The sequence below is a fragment of the Periplaneta americana genome, chromosome 4, assembly GCF_040183065.1.
Source record: "Periplaneta americana isolate PAMFEO1 chromosome 4, P.americana_PAMFEO1_priV1, whole genome shotgun sequence".
NCBI classification, from domain to species: Eukaryota; Metazoa; Arthropoda; class Insecta; order Blattodea; family Blattidae; genus Periplaneta; species Periplaneta americana.
In genome coordinates this window covers 170,315,942-170,339,274 of record NC_091120.1, presented here as the reverse complement: position 1 = coordinate 170,339,274, position 23,333 = coordinate 170,315,942, and the positions used below count along the sequence as shown (strand labels likewise).

The 23,333-nt window shown below is 35.7% G+C and overlaps 1 protein-coding gene across 1 annotated transcript in view; it reads left to right on the top strand.

Annotated features, from left to right (window-relative positions):
* Positions 1 to 22,846, top strand: part of LOC138698419 (heart- and neural crest derivatives-expressed protein 2-like) — a 53,749-nt gene extending 30,903 nt beyond the window's left edge. Inside the window, exon 3 of the mRNA XM_069824308.1 lies at positions 17,243 to 22,846. Within this exon, the coding sequence (XP_069680409.1) occupies positions 17,243 to 17,386 (144 nt within the window). The 3' untranslated portion in view covers positions 17,387 to 22,846. The remainder of the gene's footprint in view (positions 1 to 17,242) is intronic.
* The last annotated feature ends 487 nt before the right edge of the window (positions 22,847 to 23,333 follow it).

Sequence of the window (23,333 nt, the reverse complement as noted above, 5' to 3'; positions counted from 1 at the left end):
GTTCTCATTTTGTGAATAATGGGTCGCTTAACGAACGAAGACAAGATTTTCATTTAAACATTTGCACCAATAGGCCTATGATAATTTATCTGCCCGTCAAATTGTAAGGAACCACGATCAGCGAGAATGGTCTGTTTCAAGTGTACAACGATTGATTAGCAAGATACGGACATGATATCACTCCTGAGAGATTACTGTGTGAGAGATCGCATTTCTCAGATTCTCTGATGATTTCCGCTGGAGTTTCAAACGAGATAAAAATCAGTTTACAACAAAACAAGAATTCGTAATATTGAACATTTAAGACAACGCCTTCTTGAATGTTGGGACCGGCTTGATCAAAGACAGATATCCAGTGCTATTGGGCAATGGAGAAGACGCCTACAAATAGTTATGCGAGAAAATGACGGTCACGTAGAGCATCATTTTAAATTTTGATTATTTGAAAGATAATTAATTATTATTAATTTTACCAACATTCAGTTTCTACATCTTGAAGTAATAAATCGTCTTCAAAAACCACATTTTTCGCCACATTGTGCATTGACTTCCATAAGATTTTAATTGAGTCTCAAAGACCATAATAAAAAAGTCTTGCTCATCTTTAAAGTCTACGTTTTCCAACAGTGTATGGGTATTCATTATAAATTAATGTTATGTATTTCCGAAAATAGAGTAGGCTATTTCTAATTTTGTGCCTTTTTTTTTGCCCACGATTTTCTGTTTACTGATGAGCCCAATCTAGGCTGCCCTCAATTCTAAGCTATTTCACGTACTGTATTTGTACTTCATTTAGAAGTGGTCTATATAGCGCTAAATGCGTTGATCGATCAATAAAGTATATAAAATAAGGAACCGGAACCGACCATAGTCATTTCGTACGAGACTGAACGGAAAGATTCCTGAAATTCACGAACTGAATCGCCGTTCCAATCCGTTCCGGGCACTGGTTTAGAGTACAAGATATTGTCAATCCAATTTTGAATTATAGCTTATTTATTAAAGGATACTTCCCGGAGACTCTTAAAATAGAAATCAGAAAGACGAAATTACAAATGACAAACATCAAATTTTTTACTAACACAAGATTGCTATAGAAAACAAAAACACACTATTAATTTATGCATCAACCTGTAATGCATTTGTTTTTGAAGAATTCTATGTATGCATTTAGTAACAAGGATTGACAATGAAGTCATTTTTATTCTTATTTTCCAATATTTGTAAATTTAATTATTTAGGATTTCAGATTGCAGCTTTTCGATGTTGGGCAAACAAAGACAGAGCGACCCATCCATTCTCTGGGAAAGTAAATTGAACTTTGGTGGGAGTGATTGCAGGAGGTCGAATTTGCTGATCGTTCCCACTAGTCTGAGTTATTGACACAAAAGATGTTATCCCATGATATAAGCCGTGCAGATGTTCCAAATGGAAGAGCTGATATGATTTAGGAAGCAGAAGTAGCTGTCAGTGAAGACGAAATTGACATCTGTTACGAGTACAGCCCGGATGTTTAGGCATTTATTTTGGTTAAAATAGGCAGGCATATAGGCACTAAAAATAATAAAAATAGGCATTTATTATTCATGGAAACAGACAAAAAATAGACAAATACTTAATAAACTTGAATAATTTTCCAGGGAAAAATTGTTCCGGGGCCGGGCATCGAACCCGGGACCTTTAGTTTAACGTACCAACGCTCTACCAACTGAGCTACCCGGGAACTCTACCAGACACCGATCCAATTTTTCCCTCTATATCCACAGACCTCAAAGTGGGCTGACAACCGTCAAGCAACCTACTTCGAGTGTACACTAACTCCGTGTGACTTAAATTGTGGTTTTCTGTTAACGAACAGTGACGTGTATTATGCAAATCAAGATTTCAAGGTACTTGGTAGAGTTGGTAGAGCGTTGGTACGTTAAACCAAAGGTCCCGGGTTCGATGCCCGGCCCCGGAACAATTTTTCCCATGAAAATTATTCAAATCAACTTTACAGGGAGTTATACCTGAAATCTTGATTTACTTAATAAACTATCCCATATGGTACTCACTTTCCTTGGTTACATGTCACAAGATGCTTTTTTAAGTTGTCAACTGTCACAGTGAGCCGCCTGTCAGAGAGAACGTTTTTCATGGTGGGAAAAGATCTTTCTCCTTCTACTGAAGTGATTGCAGCAAATTTAAAACAACTTATTTCAGAAGGACTGTCTCTACTTTCTTTCAGAGATCAGAAAAAACCGACTGTGTATTGTTTCAAAAAGAGGGGTGTGAGAAGGGATTAGAGACTTCAAAGTACGCGTGACTTGTGCGTGCAAGCGACAACAGTGGCGGGAACAGGAGACTTGCTTTTAATACTTCCCTCATCCCCTTTCTTTCGCTGGTAAACCCCGAAGTGACCTGAGCACTGAGGGTTATACTGTTCAAACATCTTTATTAAGTGACATAAAAGATGTAATCGGTAGGAGAGAAAAGTTTACGACTTCTTAGAAACGTATGTATTGCTGGAGAATAAGGTTCTCAGCAAATATTTGTGTGAGGTGAACATACATTTTTAATTTATACAACCGTTCTTTTTTGTTTTTTGATATAATTTATGTGTGATTCATTTTAAATGCATTAAAAACATAGAAAATGTACAGTAACCACGTGAAAAAGCTAAAAAAAAAAAAAAAGGCATTTAACCTTAAAATAGGCAACGGGAGCTAAAATAGGCAAGAAAGGCAAAATAAAAATTGGGCCTATCGTCCCCAAATGTGTGGAAACGTGTTTATCTCTAATAGGGCTTTCATGCATACACTCAGATTAAAAAAGGCTTTTGCCTAACATCCGGGCTCTAATTACGAGTAACTTCTGCTAAGATCCATATCACACCATCAATGGCGAAGTAGCCTATATAAATAACCAATAAAAAAACTTTAAATTTACAATTCACTATTAATTACTCTCTTTTTTACCCTCATCCTACACCTTAAACAAGCAAACAAGTAGTAGATAGATGGATGAATGGATGGATGGCTGGATAGATGGAAGGAGGATAGGACAGGACAGACAGAACAGGCAGATCAGACAGATGGACGGACAGACAGACTGACAGACAGATGGATAGGTGGATGGACAGACGGACAGACAGATAGGAGTTGAAACGTCAGGCAGGTATTAAGTGATTAGAAGGAAACTCACGCCGCTTTGTAATGCCGGCAAACAAAGAATAATGATCTCAGACCACAAGCAAACAAACGGTAGTGTGCCCAATCTACCTGAAGACGCGTGCGTTCCTAATTACTGTTATTATGTCACTGGCGAACTCGATTGAGCATCACATACGGCTGCAAACTGGCATCACATAGGCCTACAGATACAACAAGTCCAAAACGGCATTTATCTCAAATTTCTTTGTTTCCATGGAGACACCAAGTCTCAGACCACAGTATAAAGAAGATACAGTAGAGACAACTCTTGTCGGCACCTTTGATGTTGTTAGTATTAAAATCAAGCTTAGGGAGGTCTGGTTCTCAATGAATCCAACCATGTCGCTAGTATCGGCAGCGCTAACAGATGATTTTAGCGATCAGCTGTTCAGACATGCTAAACTTTCAGATGAAACTTTGTATTAACTGTTGTAATTATTCCTTTGTTCTGTAGTGATATTTGTGTCTTATTATGTAGGTCTAATGAAAATTCACTTTTTCTTTTCAAAATACATATAAAATTGCAGTGTTTATGATTAAAGTAAAACATACTATTAGTGACGTGCTTACCGTTTTATTCTGTTTCTTCATATCCAATGCATTTCTTTCCATATAATGTTACTAGCTAGTCAACAAAATTTTATTATATCTATTGTTGACGTAACTTCATCGAAACGAATGTCATGATCTATGTAGCTAATGATTCAATATTACGTTACCAACATAAGCATCTACCAGTGACTTTAAAATTAGCGTCAATTAGTGAATATTTTCATGATGATTGCATACAGAAGTAATTATTATTATGATTATATTGCCATTCCTTTGCCTCATGTCTTTCAAATTGTTAAAAGATGAGTAATGAATGTTTTCAGTTAATATTAAATTATGCCAGTCTGTCGTAGATGGAGATCCATCTGGTGGAGGTTCCAGAAAATACATCCGGTTTCGTGACATGCGCACTCAGAATTTGTTCCCACGAAATGGGCTAGTTGACCTTACTGTATCTTCTTTATACTGTGCTCAGACGAGTAATTCCATTCATCTGAACATTTGTGAGTTAGAGCAGGAATTCAGTGTCTGAGGGAGTTAAGCTTTCACTTTTTATTTCGCCATCATCTTCTGATATTCCATTACGACTTCAACGTAGTCCTGTGATGTAGCCTCATTACATATTATTTCCTGTCATCTTCTTCTTCTCGTTACACATAGGCCTACACTGGCGCTCAAAGATACCCGACTTCTAGTAACCGATAACTTAGTGATCGAAAATTTGTTCGTTTAAGTGTGGCTTCTTTAGTTATTACTTCTATCCTAGATCATATATATTACAGATAGCTCATCCCTATGTTAAAATCGGTAGCATTTTGAAGAAAACAACCGCCAGGATCGCCACCCGTCCGCCGTAAACGAACACGAGATGGCAGTACAGTCGCTAATGCAGTTCAAATGGGAGTTATGACGTGACTCTTTATGTAACAACTAGATGGCAGCATAGTAAACCTGACAAAATCAAGACTCCTGGTTTTGTTTCATGTGTGAAGAAACCTTCGAGGAAAGCCTATAAGGCCGAGTTATCTGGGTATATATTATGATCTAGGCTTCTATAAATAGATGGGGAACGTAACAGACAATGTTGCCAATAGTATCCTATATAAATATACTCGCATTATAGAATTCATTTTTAAGGAGAAAATAAGGGACAGTAGCCATCGATGAACCGTTGCTTTCAATGGACCGTTGCCATATTCTCGGTCATATCGACTGCGTATGCATGAAACGTCACATCAAGGTTCCCCCTCGTGTATGTCACTCCTGAGTTGTCTTTGGTGGCGGCAGCAAACATGTGGGCTGAACAAGAAGCTCAGATGCGTTTTTGTTATTTTGACTGTAATTTTTAAGTAACTTTACGTACAGAGTAGATTGGCTTAATGACCTTAAGTTATGAAATGACATATATTGCTGGAAGCAGTGTTCTGTCTGCTTCCTTTTTAGTTGTATATTCATAAATTTTGTGTAACCTCTTCAGCGCTCTTGAAGTGTGATTAGAAAATGGCGAAGTCGCTATGGATGGACCAGTTGGAGTTCCCACGAATGGACTGCATTTTAAAATGGATGGAAACCAATTCCCTTCAGGAAGCAAACAAAATCAAGACTCCTGGTTTTGTTTCATATGTGAAAAAACCTTCGAGGAAAATGTGATTCAGTGTATGTCTTGCAGGAAATGGTACATGAAGCTTGTGCAAATGTTAGGCGGAGTCAAAAGAAATACTTCGTGTGGCATGTATGTCTTGAAAAGGAAGACTGTTTTATCTATAGCATAAGAATAATCTCAGACTCCAGAAAATAATTTTGTATGTACAATTACATCATTATGTTGTAATTTAAAGTTGTATACTAATATTTGACCTACTTCATTAGCTAATTTGAAATAGCCTAACACTTTAAAATATTGAAATGACAAGGATTGTGTTTTTCATATTTTCAGTTTCAAAATACGATTATAATGGGATTAAAAGTAACTTCAACATCCATTAATCGAATCTATATTTCTTCATTATTATGATTTTTCCTTTGTTGACAATATTTTTGGATATTTTTAAATTTTTCTTTTGGTCCATTCATGGGAACATGGTGGTCCATTCATAGAACCCTGTCGCCTTCATTGAACCAATAGTCGAATTTTAAATGAGCTAATCTTTAAACAGATATAAATAGAATGTAGCCCTGGAACTTCATTTTATCATTCCTTATTAGTAATGTAATTGTTCAAGCCTATGAACGGAATTTTAAGGCATTGCCTTTGTTAGATAAAATAAAAAAATCGTTAGGCTACTTTCCCCTATACATGAAATCAAGGATTGTGCGTCTCAAAAACCTTTACTGATGGAACATGCTTGTTATTTTTTAATTCAGCAGGTCGAAAGTAGCCTAGTAAGAATCAGTTTTGTCTCTTGCATAAAATGGCTGTTGACCAGTGTAGTATGCGCTGTTTGAAAGGAGGTTTCGACATGAGATCATTAACAGTTCCTTTGTGAGAATGAGGTCGAAGGAAAGAGATTCGCTGCCGTAGAAAGCAAAACCTGCACATACTTATAGTAAATGAGGAAAGTGAAAATATTCGAGCGTCTTCGCTATGATTGTTAATGTCATATCATTTAACCTATGCATTACAAAGAATCAGTAGATGGTTCCGATGCGAACTTGAGTAAGAAGTCAAAATTGTGGAGTTGAAGCGTGAGCGATGAGCCAGAAGAAATGACAGACCACGGCGGATCATTAGCTGAACGTTGTGGGTGGCAACAGCCGGGCGGAACTGACCCCATGTAATTTTGTGTAACGTGAAGGTTTAGAAACATTTACGTGTGACCGCAGAAAAAGATATTAGCGGCTCTATCGTTTTACCTGGCGAAGAACGACATAAGTGAATTTATTCAGTGCTCCGTCTCGTAGATATATTTCTTCCTTCCTTTCTTTCTTCCTTCCATTAAAACTTCTGCTGATTCAAAGAAAATTAATATAAATATAATTTCCAATATGTATGTATGTATGTATGTATGTATGTATGTATGTATGTATGTATGTATGTATGTATGTATGTATGTATGTATGTATGTATGTATGTATGTATGTATGTATGTATGTATGTATGTATGTATGTATGTATGTATGTATGTATGTATGTATGTATGTATGTATGTATGTACGTACGTACGTACGTACGTATGTAGTAGTAGGTTTATTTTGCCTGGCAGAGTTAAGGCCATGAGGCCTTCTCTTCCACTCAACCAGGTTTCAATAATATACATGAAATACAAAATTAGATTACAAAACAACACAAAAGAAGATACCTTAGAAATTACATAAAATATAGTAGAAAATTACAAATAGTCAAGATCAGTTACATAATATAAAATTACAAATAGTCAAGATCGGTTACATAATATATAAAATAAAGTAGAAAATTACACATAATCAAAATCAGTAACATAACATAAGGGGAATATACACACTCACACACACACACACACACACACACACAAACACACAATTTATAAGACCTAAAATGCTCGAGATAAATTCGACGATTAATTCACTTGACATATATTATACAGTTAACATACTAGTAGGAGAATACATGTGGGTTACAAGGCATAAAATGTTGATTAGCAAAGTCGTACTAAATGGCATACAAATACAGATGATTAAGTAATATATCAAGATAATAAAAAAAAAAAGAAAAGAAAAAAAGATGAAGAGAGAGGAGAAAAAAATAACTATGTATGTATGTATGTATGTATGTATGTATCATCATCATCATCATCATCATTATCATCAGCAGCAGCATCAGCATCATCATCAGTAACATAAAGGAGTTTTAGGATTATTCGTTCATGTCTCACAACTCAAGTATTTCTGTTCCCTCCATTTTGTTTTAGGTCCTTTATGTTCTCGTCACATTATGTCCATTCATTCATAGAAGGACCTTCACTGCAATCTCCTCATTCTTCAATTTTCCCTCTTTTCCACCTTCCTCTTCATCTGTGCACATGATACATATATTTTCATGTTGTCTGTCATCACATATCACGAACTTTTTCCCGTTCACAATTCATTCCAGTGCATCCTTCAGTAGGCAATTTCTTCTTAGCGAGTGACTTAGCCAATTTCTTTCTCTCTTCCTGATCAGTTTCAGCACCATTCTTTCTTTACCCACTCTTTCCAACACAGCTTCATTTCTTATTCTGTCTGTTCATTTCATACGTTCCATTCTTCCCCATATCCACCATTTCAAGTGCTCCTAGTAGTTTTCTTTACTTCTTAATAATGCCCATGTTCTTACCCCATATAATACCACACTCTCACAATCCATACAAAGCACTTTACTAGTCTCGTCCTCAGTTATTTTTCCAGAGGTTCGCCGACGATGCTCCTTTTTCTATTAAAAGCTTCCTTTGCCATTTCTATCCTTCTTTTGACTTCCTGGCAGCAGCTCATATTACTACTTCTAGTACACACCAAGTATTTGAAGCTGTCCACTTGTTCCATAGCCTCAATTTGAATTCGCACGTTCACCTTATTTATTTCTCTTCCGATAACCCTGGTATCTGTCTTGTTTGCTCAGTCAACATTTCATCAATGAAGAAGTGCCCGAATTAGCTACATGTAATTCTAAATGTTAAACAACTACAATTTAATGTTAAATAAGATAATTTAGATCAAAACATGATTAAAATAATGAAGGAAAACTGATATATTAAAAATAAATATTCTACAAAAGTAATAGTTTAAGAAAGATCATATTATAGACACGAAAAGCAGTCTTTCTGACAATCGGCTTTTGAAAGTAAATCAATGTCTGAAAACCTTTTACACTATGCACACTAAAATACGCTATTTTCACTATTATTCTATCATAAAGAATGAAGACTTACGTTAATCAAACATTATTTACACTATTGTAGACAATTTACAAAATAAGTAGGCTATAGTATTGTTCTTGTTGTTGTTTAGTCAAATGTCCGAAGACAGGTTTGAACCTCGTAAGTAACACCGATAAGACATCACTCATAAGGCAACTAGGCCAGGAGATAATAGGGTAGGATAGGCAATTCCTTTCTCCCTCCAATGCATACATTGCCGATTAGCCACATATTCCATTAATCAGAGTTCAGATGCATACAAACAATTGTTCTTCCTTTGACGCACATCGTCAAGTGAGATGTACTGCCTGATAATATATATATATATATATATATATATCAGCCAGAACCTCAATCAGAAGTAGCCATAGTATTATAAAATATAATATCTTGCATTACAATACACAACACTGTACATAAGCTTAATGTTGTAAATAATGTTTGGTCAATGTAGGGCTGATGTGTATATGATGGAGATATATAAACTAATATACATTGTATTATATATAAAACTAAACAGAAATATTTACACACAGAATAATAAATGTTATAGGAGAAAGAGTTCGTCCAAAGGGCTGGACTCGGGAAGAGTACCTAAAACGCTCATTGCATTTCCGCGTTGAATAGCAATACTTAAGCGTTGACGCAAATAAGTAGAGCAAAGACGATCACCAATAATGGAGATCAAAATTTGGCCGATTTGAGATACCAAAACTTTAGCGTCCTGAATCCAAGGACCGAAGGTCTCCACAGCAACGGGGACAAAGATATAATTGTCTATTTTTTTAAATTTTATTGGGTTATTTTACGATGCTGTATCAACATCTAGGTTATTTAGCGTCTGAATGAAATGAAGGTGATAATGCCGGTGAAATGAGTCCGGGGTCCAGCACCGAAAGTTACCCAACATTTGCTCGTATTGGGTTGAGGGAAAACCCCGGAAAAAACCTCAACCAGGTAACTTGCCCCGACCGGGATTCGAACCCGGGCCACTTGGTTTCGCGGCCAGACGCGCTGACCGTTACTCCACAGGTATGGACAATTGTCTAAAATATGAGCATATTTATTGACTATCTTCTTCACGGCTAATTCAGCAGCTGATGCTGCGCGCCTGGAGGTATTCTGGAAGTGAGATGGACCTAGAGTGTCAACGCAAGTAGGTCTACATTCTTTATTATAGTGTAAATAGTAAAAATATAGTGTTTTAGTGTACATAGTGTAAATAATTTAACTGTAAATATTAGTGTAATTGTTAAAGTGTTCCATGTTTTGTTCTGCCCCATTTGATGAAACAAGAGTCGCGTGAGCCGTCAGTCAAGTACTTCGCTTATAGATGGAAGTGCGTCGTCTACTTATTGCAGCCTCGTGGGACAAAGTACGGTCCCTATTTATCATGTTTAAACATATCTGCAGTGCTTGGGAAAAGTGACATAAGTCAGCTTTCACAAACCTTTTTTGATAATTTATTGACAACTTACACTGGTTTATGTCGATTTGATTTTTTTGTGTATGAATTATTGTAATGGGAGGAACACCTATGTATTTTTTTTCCAAGCGAACAGATGTTCCGTAAGTTGTCAATAAATTATCAAAAAAAGATTTGTGGAAACTGACTTGTGTCACTTTTCCCGAGCACTACAGATATACACCGCTTATTTACTGAAATTGTTTCTAAAAGTGTGTGACGTAACAAACATTCATCGGTGAAAAATTTCGACAGATTGAGGGACGACTTTCCGATTGATTTAGGAATAACTTTAAAAACTGTCCCATGTTTATTGCTTAAATAATGGGGCAAGCCATTGTGTTTTAATTAATTCATTCATATTTAAACAATGAAACAATACAACTTACTTCTGTTTATAATTTTACATGATACACTCACACTTTTTCTGGAGTCTCTGAATATTTATTATATCCTGCGTGGCTGTTAGGAAATTTTTGTTACGAAATTCGCACGAATAATATCATCAAATCTTTCTTTTCTCGGCACATTATCATGAATGTCGGGAAGACTGTGTCCCAGATGGGACAGATGGTAACGCGAGATCAAAAAATTATCACAGTTTACTTTTTATGGAGTTTCTTTTGTAACACTTATGCTCTGAATAGCTTCCATAAGAGTCTCGCTGCAGTGTGGGAGGTCTGGAAGACATCCCTCAAGCCAGGAGAGAGCTTTCTTAAAGAATGTTATTAAATTGATAGAAACACAACTTAACCCGTAAGGACTGACATCCCTCGCGCCAGAGTGCTTTCTCCCCTTTACTAATTTCGGTAGCACAAAGTGTAACGTAAATGTTTATGGTGTCCTTGTACTGTATCTCTAATGACAACATAATATCGCGGAAGTTGAAATGGAAACATTATCAACACATACTGAGTTGTGGGTCGGTCTCTCTTCATCCGAGAACTATGGTCCTGGAACGTATAGTCCAGCGGTGACCAAAGCGGGTGTCGTGATTAGCCTACATCGTGTAATCAAAGACATTCAAACGGGTACGAGGAGTTTCCTGTACATTGCTGTGTGTTCCATTCACATACTGAACGCAAGCAGTGGCGGTATCATGTCGCTCTACAAACTCTGTCTCTACAAGCAGTAAGAGGTGGTTTCGTAAAGAATGAGAAGGAGAACTTTTTTGTTGTTCTGTCGGAGGAATAGTAATATGTGTTACAAGAGCGGTATGTTGAAGTTTTCATGTTCGAGGAAAAGTTTGAAAAAGCGAAACGTAGTTGAGCTTTTTTAATTTCCGAGAATTGAAAGAAAACATACCGCTCGTGTATCGTACATTATTTTGTGCGAAGATCGTTTATTACATACCTGAAAGAGGAATTTCTAATTAGTTGCAATGAAATCTCCATCTTGGTTTCTGTTCAATGACGGCAAATTTGCAAAACAAAAATATCTATCTTCAACATTGTTGCTTTAAAATGTTTTCTGTGTTTACTATACTCCAGCAGGCCGTGATATACGTCTGTCTTTTTTTCCCCCGGTCTATGATGAGTCTGTAATCTTGTTGATTTTTTCACGGCTTCCTTAATGTAACTTGCATCACGAATGCAGTAACTTTAGTGGAGTTGTAGAGTTTACTTAATTTTTGCAAATATTTAAAAACAATAATTAACAGTGCAATTTAGATGAAATTGCAGTGGTAAGTTTCCAATTTATAATTATTACTATATTGAACGTCTCTAAAAATAATATGTTAAAAGCCTAAAGCAGTAAAATCAATATGTCACTTAAGCGGTAAGAAGAGGGAAATTGTTATGTGTGTTAGGTTGGAAATACTGAATGTAGAATTTTAGACTTTCCGCGGATTGGTTTTTTGCGGAAACCAAGCAAATACGCACGATCTCGCACAAATGTAATATGTTTACTTTGCCTAACGGTTCAATTAGGAATATATAGGAACATTAATTGCCACGCTGAATAATGTATTATTATTATTATTATTATTATTATTATTATTATTATTATTATTATTGTTACTGACCACTATGTACGTGTTTGTATACTTCTGCTACACGTGCATGAATATTGATATTTTTATATCTTCTTCATAGAAGGATAACATTATTAGGTTTTATCTTAATTTTAATCTTCTTAATCTTTAGATGAGAGTAACTATTTATTAGTTATTCATTTAATAATAATATTGTAGAAAAACTGTTTCAATATTATGTGCCAACGAACTGTTAAACACCAGGAATTGACATATCTTAAATCATAGCTAGGAAGAGAAAGATGAAATAAAAATGTATGGAAGTCAGCTACCTAATGGGGTTTGAAATATCTCGTGCTCTAAAGTCTTTTAATAGAACAGAATTTCTCAAAAGAGTAATGATTAAAATAGCTTAAATAACGTGTCCATAAGAAGTTTTTAATTTTGAAAAACTACGAATTTCTCGAACAAGTATCGAGAGAAGAATTTAGAAAATTCCTGATTATATTCAAGAGGAAGTTAAAAAAGAAGCAAGAAAATTCATATATTATTCACTGGTTGTTGATGACAGCAGTGACATTACTAATACAGCAAAGCTTGAGATTTTTATCCGCGGGATTGATCAAGCTGTTAGTACAGGAACCACCACTGGTTGTAGTTTTCATGGCAAGTACCTTTCCTCCGTCTCCTTACTTCATAGGCTGTCTGTCGCATGTAATCACTGCAGCTCGAGTTTTGGTCACCGCTGGTATGGTTTCTTCACGTTATTAAAACCGCCAACTTTCCTTTCTTGCTATTTGGTTCCACCGATTTTTCGTCACCCGGTGATTTCGTCACATATTACATTTGCCACTACAACATTTTGTCACCGATTTACTTTTGTTACCACCATGTTTTGTCACGAAATCACTTTTGTCACCAATTTAATTTCTTCATCACTATTTGCCACCACAATTTTCCCCCTCTTCGTGTCGCTTCCCTTAATGGTGCCTATACGTGGTACATTCATTAAGTTCTGAGACTGAGGGCATACTGGCGGTGTGGTGCACTAGAACGGATAGGTGGCGCCGTGATATGATGCCTTGTCAGTTAGTCTCTCGTCCCAGCATCATACAGTTACGTGCATATAGTGTAAGCAGAACTACGGTCATTGTTGTGACGGTGATTTGAATGCGCGCGTCGGAACTCGAGTACGTTGCAGTTTGAGCAACGGGCAAACGTCACGTTCTGTCAGAAATTAGGCGAAACTGCTATAACCAATCGTAACTGGAGACGAAACATGGTGTTTCCTTTACGATCCGCAACTGAAGCGACAATCCGCCACCTAGAAAACGCCATTATTTCCACGACAGAAAAATCCGCAACAAGACAGGTCAAAAGGCAAGGTGATGCTTCAAGTTTTTTTATTCAAATGGAATTGTTCACATAGAATTCATCCCACAAGGTGCAACTGTAGACAAGATCCTCTACAAAGAGATTCTTGGCCGTTTGCGCAATTCAATTCGTCGTAAGCGTCCTGAGCTTTGGCATAGGAAGAATTGGCTGTTGCTACACGACAACGCCCCTGCACATCGCTCCATCCTTGTCCAAGAGCAACTTGCAAGGCAACAGGTCGCTGTTTTGCCACACCCTCCGTACTCACCTGCTCTCGCACCATGCGATTTTTTTTTCTCTTTCCCCTCAAGAAATCAATCCTACGTGGGCGTAATTTTTATGCGGCCGAAAAGGTCATGACTGCCACAAGAGAAGCCATACGGCATCTTCCTGCCAACATCTTTCAGCAGTGCTTCCAGCAGCTACACCAACGTTGGCAGACGTGCATAGCGGCCAACGGCGACTGGATGTCGATCTGTTTAAGTGTACGCCGTATCACGCGGCATCTTATGAGACATCCAGATTCTTGTGGGTGCCTACCCTTCAGGCGTCAGTGTCAGAACTTAATGACTGTACCACGTAAAAAATAATACCTACCGGTACATAGAATTGCTACATTCGTACCAGGGAAAACCTGCCCAGAACAACAAATACTTGCGAAGGGTGGCATAGACATCTCAATACTTTAACGGGCAAAGCAAATCCCTCCTTTTACCATGTCCTTCAGTTACTAAAGAAGGAGACTGCAAGGATACATGAGGACATTGAGAAATTAGAAGTAGTCAGAAAAAAAAAGGAAATACACGTCCTTAGATAACAGAATTTCAAGAATTGTCGATAAGTATGAAGCCTGTAGAACAGAAGATAACATTCTTCGTTATCTACGTGCCATAGATCATAACTTCAGTGGAAATTTTTGTTGAAACTCCATAAAAACAGATGAATGCATGCAACTTCAGAATCAATGTTAATACAGAGCATAAAAATAATTATACAGTGATGGTTTTGGACTCATAATAAAAACAGCCTCTATACAATTTGCTATATCATTTTGGTGACGAAATCCCATCAGTATAAAAGATGACATAATGTATATGATGACGAAATATCTTCGGTGACAAAATCTCCTCAGTGACAAAAAACATGGTGACAAAATGTATTTGATGATCAAAAAACTAATGACAAAAATAGGTGACAAAATATAACGGTGACGAAATTTCCGGTTACGAAATGCCCTAGACCCAAGCTGATATGAGCATTTTTTCCGATTTTTTTTTATTTTTATTGATATGTGTTACCTTGGTGACAATCTTTAATGTGCCATAAGCTGACAAGTAGGCTCCGTATTCCAGCTACCTTAAGACTGAAGCTAAAGACACATTGGATATATGTATAATACAGTAAAACCTTGGATTACGAGTAACTTGGTTTGCGAGTGATTTGCAAAAGGAGCGAACAATGAGGAAACATGTTTGTTTAACTATTACACTTTTACTACGTCATACTACTTTTGACCAATAAAACGGTACGAAAGGACGTGTTTCAACCAGTAAGAGCTGTTTATCGCTACAATTTTATCACTTCCCTAGCATTTGTTTACTGTTATCACTTCCCTAGCATTTGTTTGTTTTTATCACTTCCCTAGCATTTTTTTTTTGTTTGCCAACATTTCAAACTGCAAATACTTTACGGTACTATAAAACATGCTTTGCGATCGTCATTTATTTCCCGCAAAGATAGTCGACTGAAAATGGCGGCTCCGTTCAAACGTTTTGGTGAAGCTAACATTAGTGAAATAGAATTTTAGTAAATCAATTAATATCTATTTTATTATGTTACTGTACTTTATTTTTCTAATCTTTATATACTTTCTTCTGTTTTTACCACCTCCCTACCATTTGTTTTTTTGTTTGCCAACATTTCAAACTGCAAATTCTTTACGGTACCGGTACTATAAAACATGCTTTGAGATCGTCATTTGTTTACCGCAGAGATTAGTCAACTGAAAATGGAGGCTCCGTTCAAACGTTTTGATGAAGCTAACATTAGTGAAATAAAATTTCAGTAAGTCAATTAATATTTTATTGTATCAGAGTACTTTATTTCTTCTAATCTTTATGTACTTTCTTCTAATCGTGTAATAGTCAATTAAATCCCACTCGTGCCTTATCTGATCTGTTTATAAAGAGATGTAAGCGCAAGATGTTTCTGCGTCCTGTCACTTCCCTCTTAAGCCCAGAGATGGTCTATCATCTGATATATTCTTCTGCTCCGAGCTTTCTTATTCGTATATAAATTATTACCTTTTCACATAAGCTTTAATCACTTAAACAGATCTAATTAAATAAACATGTGCTAGTAGTTAAAACTTAACTCAAGGCTATTGCTGTTGAATCTTCAATGTATTGTACACATTTATAATTCAAATGTATTATATGTATTTAGCTACTGTATTGATTAAAGTTGTTTTAATGGAGGACAAGATCTTAATGGCATTAACTCTGCCAGCGCGAAGCGAAAATAAAACATTCTACAGGGTATTTTTACTTCGATTTTTATTGTACCTGAGTTCTTGAATCTACTTTACTCCCACTCCCTCTACTAGTAAACTTCCAATCGTCCTCCACAGAGAACCAAGGCTGCGTACGCAGTCAAAGTCGCCTTACGGTCATAGTAAACATTACTGAGTTAGTGAGTATAGTACGTTCCAGAAATATGTTCGCGTTTTACAGTGACGAAAGAGCTTTCAATATTGAATCATATTTTCGCACAGGTACTGTCGTCCGTTTGCCTACGTAGCATCTCGGTTCCCCCCCTTTTCTGCTTGCCCCTCTGTAAAGGCTAGTGACTGGGCTGTCTTAGCTCTTTTCTGAAAACATTAATTTCTGTTAGGAATTGGACGTCTACGTAATATTATACAACTGTTTAAAATAACTTAAATAAAAGGTCCTCGTTAAGTAATTAACTGTTACGTGATTTCCCCCCTTTCTATAACTCTGCGACAAAATCAGTTGGACGGACAGTAGATAGCATGTCTGAGTAATTTTATCTTTTCGGATCGGGCAGAAGTGAAGATTGAATTTACAGTACGTAAGGTACTCTTTTATAGAGTAGGTACAGAATTATTTCAACATGAGTTACTAGTACGAAGGACGAAACTGGTAATTGGAATTAGGTACAATAGTTTATAGTGCGATAATACGCACAAAAAACTGAGGCCTGTATCGAAATGAACGGCTATAATTTTCAAAAATGTGTTTAAATATTCATATTATGATTATTTTTCAATTTAACTTCATTTTCTAAATTGTACAAAAATGTGCTGCAGACAGTATAATGTACACTGCATAATGAATACTTCCGAATGGATAGCTCAGTTCGTGAGTAAAAACGCTTACTGTTAATATAATACTGCATTTTGAATAAACAAAAACCTAATGAAAATTATCAAACTCAAAATCGCGATATTTCCTAGTTTACGTAAATGGATGAACTACTTTTCTTCCCTCCTATACCTAGTAAAGTGATTTGTTTGTATTTTACGCCAGTATCATCGAACTCCAGTCGTGAAAAGGGATAGCAAACGGTGTTTCCGGTTCTCAACCGTTAATCCAAAGGTATAGCCAGGTTAATATTAGCAATATTAGTAAAAATAAAATGATGTCCCTGTATATACTACATGCTACAGCGATATTCGTGTGATTGTGTCATATCACAGATTTTATTTTATTTATTCCATGTAGCGTAAATTCTAAACTCGGCTAAAGGGTGAACATAACAATCAACTAAAGAAAAACTCGTGTTTGTGTTGCAGGGGAGCGGCATCTTGGGAGCGGAGTGCGGGCCAACAGCAGCAGCGGCGGCGGCGGCGGCGGCGGAGAGCCAGCGGAAAGGCAAGGGCAGGACGGGCTGGCCCCAGCACGTCTGGGCGCTGGAGCTGAAGCAAGAGCAGCTCTAGCACGCGCCCCGTCATCACCGTATTAAATAATTTATTATTCAAGCGACAGTCTAATATATACTGTAGTGCGAGCTAAGCATAACCAAGCCTTCCCTGTCTAAGCAGCCGGTCAACACAAGTCAAAATTTGGTTCCTTCCAGCAAATATTTAAAAATGTAGTTGGTTCGACGACGAAAATAAGTACGAAGTAGATGATTATCATTCTGAGGAATTTCTTGAGGTGTGGCCTGGATATTCTACGGTGGGATAATGCCTGATTTCTGCCTCGTCTGTGGTCTGCGGATCGTCATTCTTCTCCAGAATGTTTGTGATGTTTTACAACAGTGACAGTTCCCTACATCGATGTTCGCGAAAGTGAATTAGCACCGTAACAAAAGAGATCAAGTTTACAAGTTCGTGTGGTAAACACTATGAGCAGACATGTGTAACTTGGATCATAAAAACCTAGACTATATTTAGGTTTAGATAGTCGTCCTCACAAAAAGAAAACATCCAAAAATCATCAAGTGGAAACGACCCTTCAAAAATAGTATTTGGAGTGGTATTGTAAAGGAAACAATGAATAAATAAATGAAGTAGCTTCCTATACGAGCAGGACCTTGTTCACGAAAGTACAAATTACAGTCGAAAAAAGATACAAATTTACATATTCACAAATTTTTTTGTTTCACAAAGATGCTCTTGTAAATTTGTAAGTGATATAAAAAATAACAGGTTGTAGGTAATAATCCTGCAAATTAAATTATCATTTGTTTATAATTTTACAAATTGCATGTTACAAAATTACAAATTTTGTAACAAATTCTTACCCTACTCTTGATGTGGATAAACAGATAAATTAGAGGTTATATTGTTTCATATCCTAAAATTGGTTGAAGTGTGCTTTGTAAAAAAGAAGAAAATCATTTATTCTTTTTCTTATGACGAAGAAGTTGAGGTTTATGAATATAGTCGTCGTAGAAGAAAATTCTGAGAAAGAAATAACGTTTACAGTATAACCCCGAATATCCGTCATCCTATTAACCCAGTGATGTCAAAGCAAGCGCATTTTTCTGACCTTCGACGTCGTGCGCGGGATCAAGCGCTAAGGACGGAAAGAGGAAGGGTTGTGTATATGAATAAGCAGCCTGTTAGATTAAGAAAACAGTGGTGCACAAACTTCAAACGGAACATGAAATTTTGTGTCGTTATTTTTATATGGCTTCTTTCTGTTTAATATTATCTATATTGTCTGTAAAACAAAAGTACTAATACCAATTTCTTAATATTGCAGTTGTGTTTTAAACGTTAATAACATAATAAAAAGGTAAGAAGGAATATTCACATAAATTCCATAGTAGTACAACTATACTGTACTAAACGGATGAAATGCATCATTCATAAAAAAAGTCATATCCCCCCCCCAAAAAAGAGAGATTGAGTATGATATGATAAGTTGGAATTGATATTGATGATACTTTTAGCTTATAAAAGTAATCAATAAACCGATCAAAACAATATTACAGTACAAAGCAAAGTTACCTAGGTGCTGTATATGTTTTAAGTGTAACTAACATTCGCATTATGATTTTAATGTGATATTAGTGAACAACTTCCTATCATCAGAATATTAAATTATTTTCTCGAAATGTGCTGAAGGTATAGAACTGACATTTTTACAACACATGAGCACGTATCTTTTGCTTATGATGTAACAGTACCGTCGCGCAGGGTGACTTTGTGCCATTCGCGCATTTCATAAAAAAACGTAAGGAAGTAGTCTTTAAAAACCGTCACAAGGTTTTAAAGACTACTAAACGTAAACACGTAGACTTTAAAACCTCGTCACGGTCTTAAAGAATACTTCCATACGTTTTTCGCGAATGGCACAAAGTCACCCCGCGCGACGGTAGTTGCTTTGTTAATTCATTTCCTTACAAACAATTTCCATGCGAATATTTTCAAAACTTTCAATACACTACCTTCAGTAACACGTATTTACGGTATATTAGATTTACGAAAACATTCTGTAAGGCTACTTAAATAGGCCTATATCTGAAAATTTCACTTTTCTATAAAAAAAAAGTTGAGAAAATATTTCTTTTCAATAAAAAAAATCAAACTTGTGAAAAATGAGCATTAAAATTAAAACTTACATTCTTATAATGCACTTATACTTCTCAGACAGTTTTAAAAATTAACATGGATACAGTTTTAATAAGTTCTCTTCCCTTTATCTATTGAATCAGTGCTGGCCATCCCTGAATATAGCTCGAACAAGCGGCATATACTACCTCTTTCGTCTGTCTCTTTCCTTTCCGCTGTAAAGCGCTCAGGCTGTCCTGAGCTCTAAAGCGCGCGCTTGCTCCTATGAGCATCAATTGACATGACTGTATTAACCGATCGGCGGATTATTCTGTTTAGGGGTGAAAATGAGTGGTCATCATCTTCTTATGGGATCTGTGTCACAAAAAAATTGGTAGAAAAGCCAATAAACTTCTGCTCTATAAAAAGATACAAGATAAGCAGATTTTTTCCAGCCTACCCAGTATTTACACGTTAGCTTCGCCACTGTTACTTATCAGTAATCTGAAGACTATAAGAGATGTGTGACTTAAAAAATCTATATCTACATCATATTTAATTGTAGTGTTGTAGTTCAAATTCCGTTCTGTTGTGTATTCCTGTTTGTTGATTGTGTTATTGATATTAACTTCAACAATTCCTTTTGGAAAATGCATGACCGATATTAAGTAAACAAAGCTTATTATATAAATCATCCATGGCCTACCTTTTATAAATCAGTGGTACAATTACAAAAATAAACTCTCATTATTTTTAATTTGACATTTTTCAATAATTAGTTAAAATTTAATTACGAAATATGAAGATATGATTTTGACAATTATGTTTGTGCGAGATCGTGCGTATTTGCTTGTTTTCCGCACAGAACCAATACGTGGTAAATGTGAAATACCACATTCAGTATTCCCAACGTAACACACATAACAATTTCCCTCTTCTTACCGCTTAAGCGCGACATTCATTTTACTGCTTTAGGCTTTTAACATATTATTTTTAGAGACGTTTAACATAGTAATAATTATAAATTGGAAACTTACCACTGCAATTTCACCTAAATTGCAATGTTAATTATTGTTTTTAAATATTTGCAAAAATTAAGTAAAATCTACTACTCCACGAAACTTATTGCATTCCTGATACAAGTAACATTAAGGAAGCCGTGAAAAAATCAACAAGACTCCAGATGCCGATGTTATTACTGCAATATGTTATATAAATAATATTGTTAAAATATTAAAATGAAAAATAAATCATTACATAACCTTACCGTTTGTTTTAAGTACGCAATTATAGACTGGGGGAAAAAAAAGACAGACGTATATCACGGCCTGCTGGAGTATAGTAAACACAGAAAACATTTTACAGCAACAATGTTGAAGAAAGATATTTTGGTGCTCCGAAGTTGCCGTCATTAAATAGAAACCAACATAGAGATTTCATTGCAACTAATTAGAAATTCGTCTTTCAGGTATGTAATAAACGATCTTCGCACAAAATAATGTACGATACACGAGTGGTATGTTTGTTTTCATGTTCTCGGAAATTAAAAAAGCTCAACTACGTTTCGCTTTTTCAATCTTTTCCTCGACTATGAAAACGTCAACATACCGCTCTTGTAACGTATATTACTATTTTGTTTTTATTGTAATATCTCGGTCCCATAAAATGCTGTTTAGTCTTGATATCGCTATACTTCCTTTGTTTATTCTTCCATTTATGTCCTCTTCATGGACATAATAATAATAATAATAATAATAATAATAATAATAATAATAATAATGTGTTAAAATGTAATTTTTGTTGTTCCTAAAAGATATTTCTTTTGTGGGATAAGCTCCTTTACCTGAACACCATGGACATTTTACTGTAATTTGTAATTTATTGCTGCTGGCTTTAATTCCAATACACTTGTATATTTGTAATTTGTAACTTTCGTGAAATGGGCCCAAGATGGAACTCAATCCGCAAACTTCAGATTTAATAGTAACCATGGCAACAACTAGACTTAGAGACCAGAACGGAAACTGTTATGTAACGTGATTATGATTTTCTGTTGTAAATGAGAAAACCTAAATTTTAGATTATATTCGCCCTACTATTTTGACAAAGTTACACACTTTGAATCAGACACGTATAGCCTATATTACGCTCAGTGTTATTATCGAATTGTTTATCAATTAGTAAATTTTTATTGGTTTCTCGCAATGATATGAATCTCCGACAACTTTCGATATGACTAGATGGAAGTGAATTAATTTGCATCAAAAGAAAAGACTATATGTAGTATGTTTATAGTTTTAAGGTAGAATTGTAAACTAAATTTTCTATAAATTAGGAACAGTGACTTGTGGAATTATGTTGTTTAAAACTTATTGTGTTAACAAATACAAAAAATTTAATAGTTATAGCATTTCTAATTACGGTTATTGTGTGTAACAGCCCTGATCACATATATCAGATTGATCAGCCTAATGACCTTTCAAGACAACTTTTCCAAACTGACTATGTTGCCATCTAGCGACTGCAAAACAAGTCATGTTATAACCCTGATGGAATTGCATGCAGAAGTACTTCCATTTAGCGGTTGTTAACAAAAAGTCAACTTCCAACAGTGGAGATCCTGGTGATTGTTCTCTTTTATACGAGTATGTTGCCATTTCATAATACACTGCTCCGTCGATATAGTAGAAAGGCAATGTTTACCTACTTAGATATAACACGCGAAGCAAGCACCCTGCAATCAGCAAGCATATTTAGACAGATCATGAAAGTCAAGGAATGTTATGGAGGGTAAAAAATCAATCATATGGAAATGGATATTTAAGAGTCAATCTGATAAAACGTTAATACAAATTAGTTTTTCCTAGAATACATCTATTTATAAAATACAATAATAAATGAATGAATGAATGAATGAATGAATGAATGAATGAATGAATGAATGAATGAATGAATGAATGAATGAATGAATGAATGAATGAATAACGAAAGGAAGGAGTGAGTGAGTGAATGAGTGAGTGGGTGGGTGAGTGAAGGAACGAAGAAATGAAGGAGTGAAGGAAAATGAATGAATGAATGAATAACAAAACAAAGGAGTGAGTGAGTGAGTGAAGGAAGGAATAAATTAATGAATGAAGGAGTGAAAGAAAATGAATAAATGAATAACGAAAGAAAGGAGTGAGTGAGTGAGTGAGTGAGTGAGTGAGTGAGTGAGTGAGTGAGTGAGTGAGTGAAGAAAGGAATAAAAGAATTAATGGAGAAGTGAAGGAGAATGAATGAATGAATGAATAACGAAAGAAAGGAGTGAGTGAGTAAGTGAGTGAGTGAGTAAAGGAAGGAAGGAATAAAGGAATGAATGGAGTGAAGGAAAATGAATGAATGAATGAATGAATGAATGAATGAATGAATGAATGAATGAATGAATGAATGAATGAATAATTAATTAACTAAATAAGGAAAGAATTAAAGAAATAAATAGAGAAATATATAAATACTACCGGTACCTTAGTCTCTCCAGCAATATCCTTAACATTTGAGCCGCTTTCAAGGCGTTGAATAATATTTACTTTGTCAGAAATACTCAGACGTGAACGTGTTTGTGACATGATATCTTACCGATGTGCAGGGGCTTGAATTCTCGTCACAACAACAGACCACGTTGTACTGTTTTCTGCTTTCTTTAGACTCAAACGCATTCTACTAAATCGGCGAAGCAGTGTATGAGAATGGCTAATCTGATATAAATACTGTATGTGGTCAGGGGTAATAGAAAAACAAAACAGCAATGATTATATTTGCCTATTTTGAGTAAAACGCAATAACTTACAAGTGTTAAGATGCTCTGGAAAACCTATTCGTTGGTTTCTTCTTGATTATAAAAGGC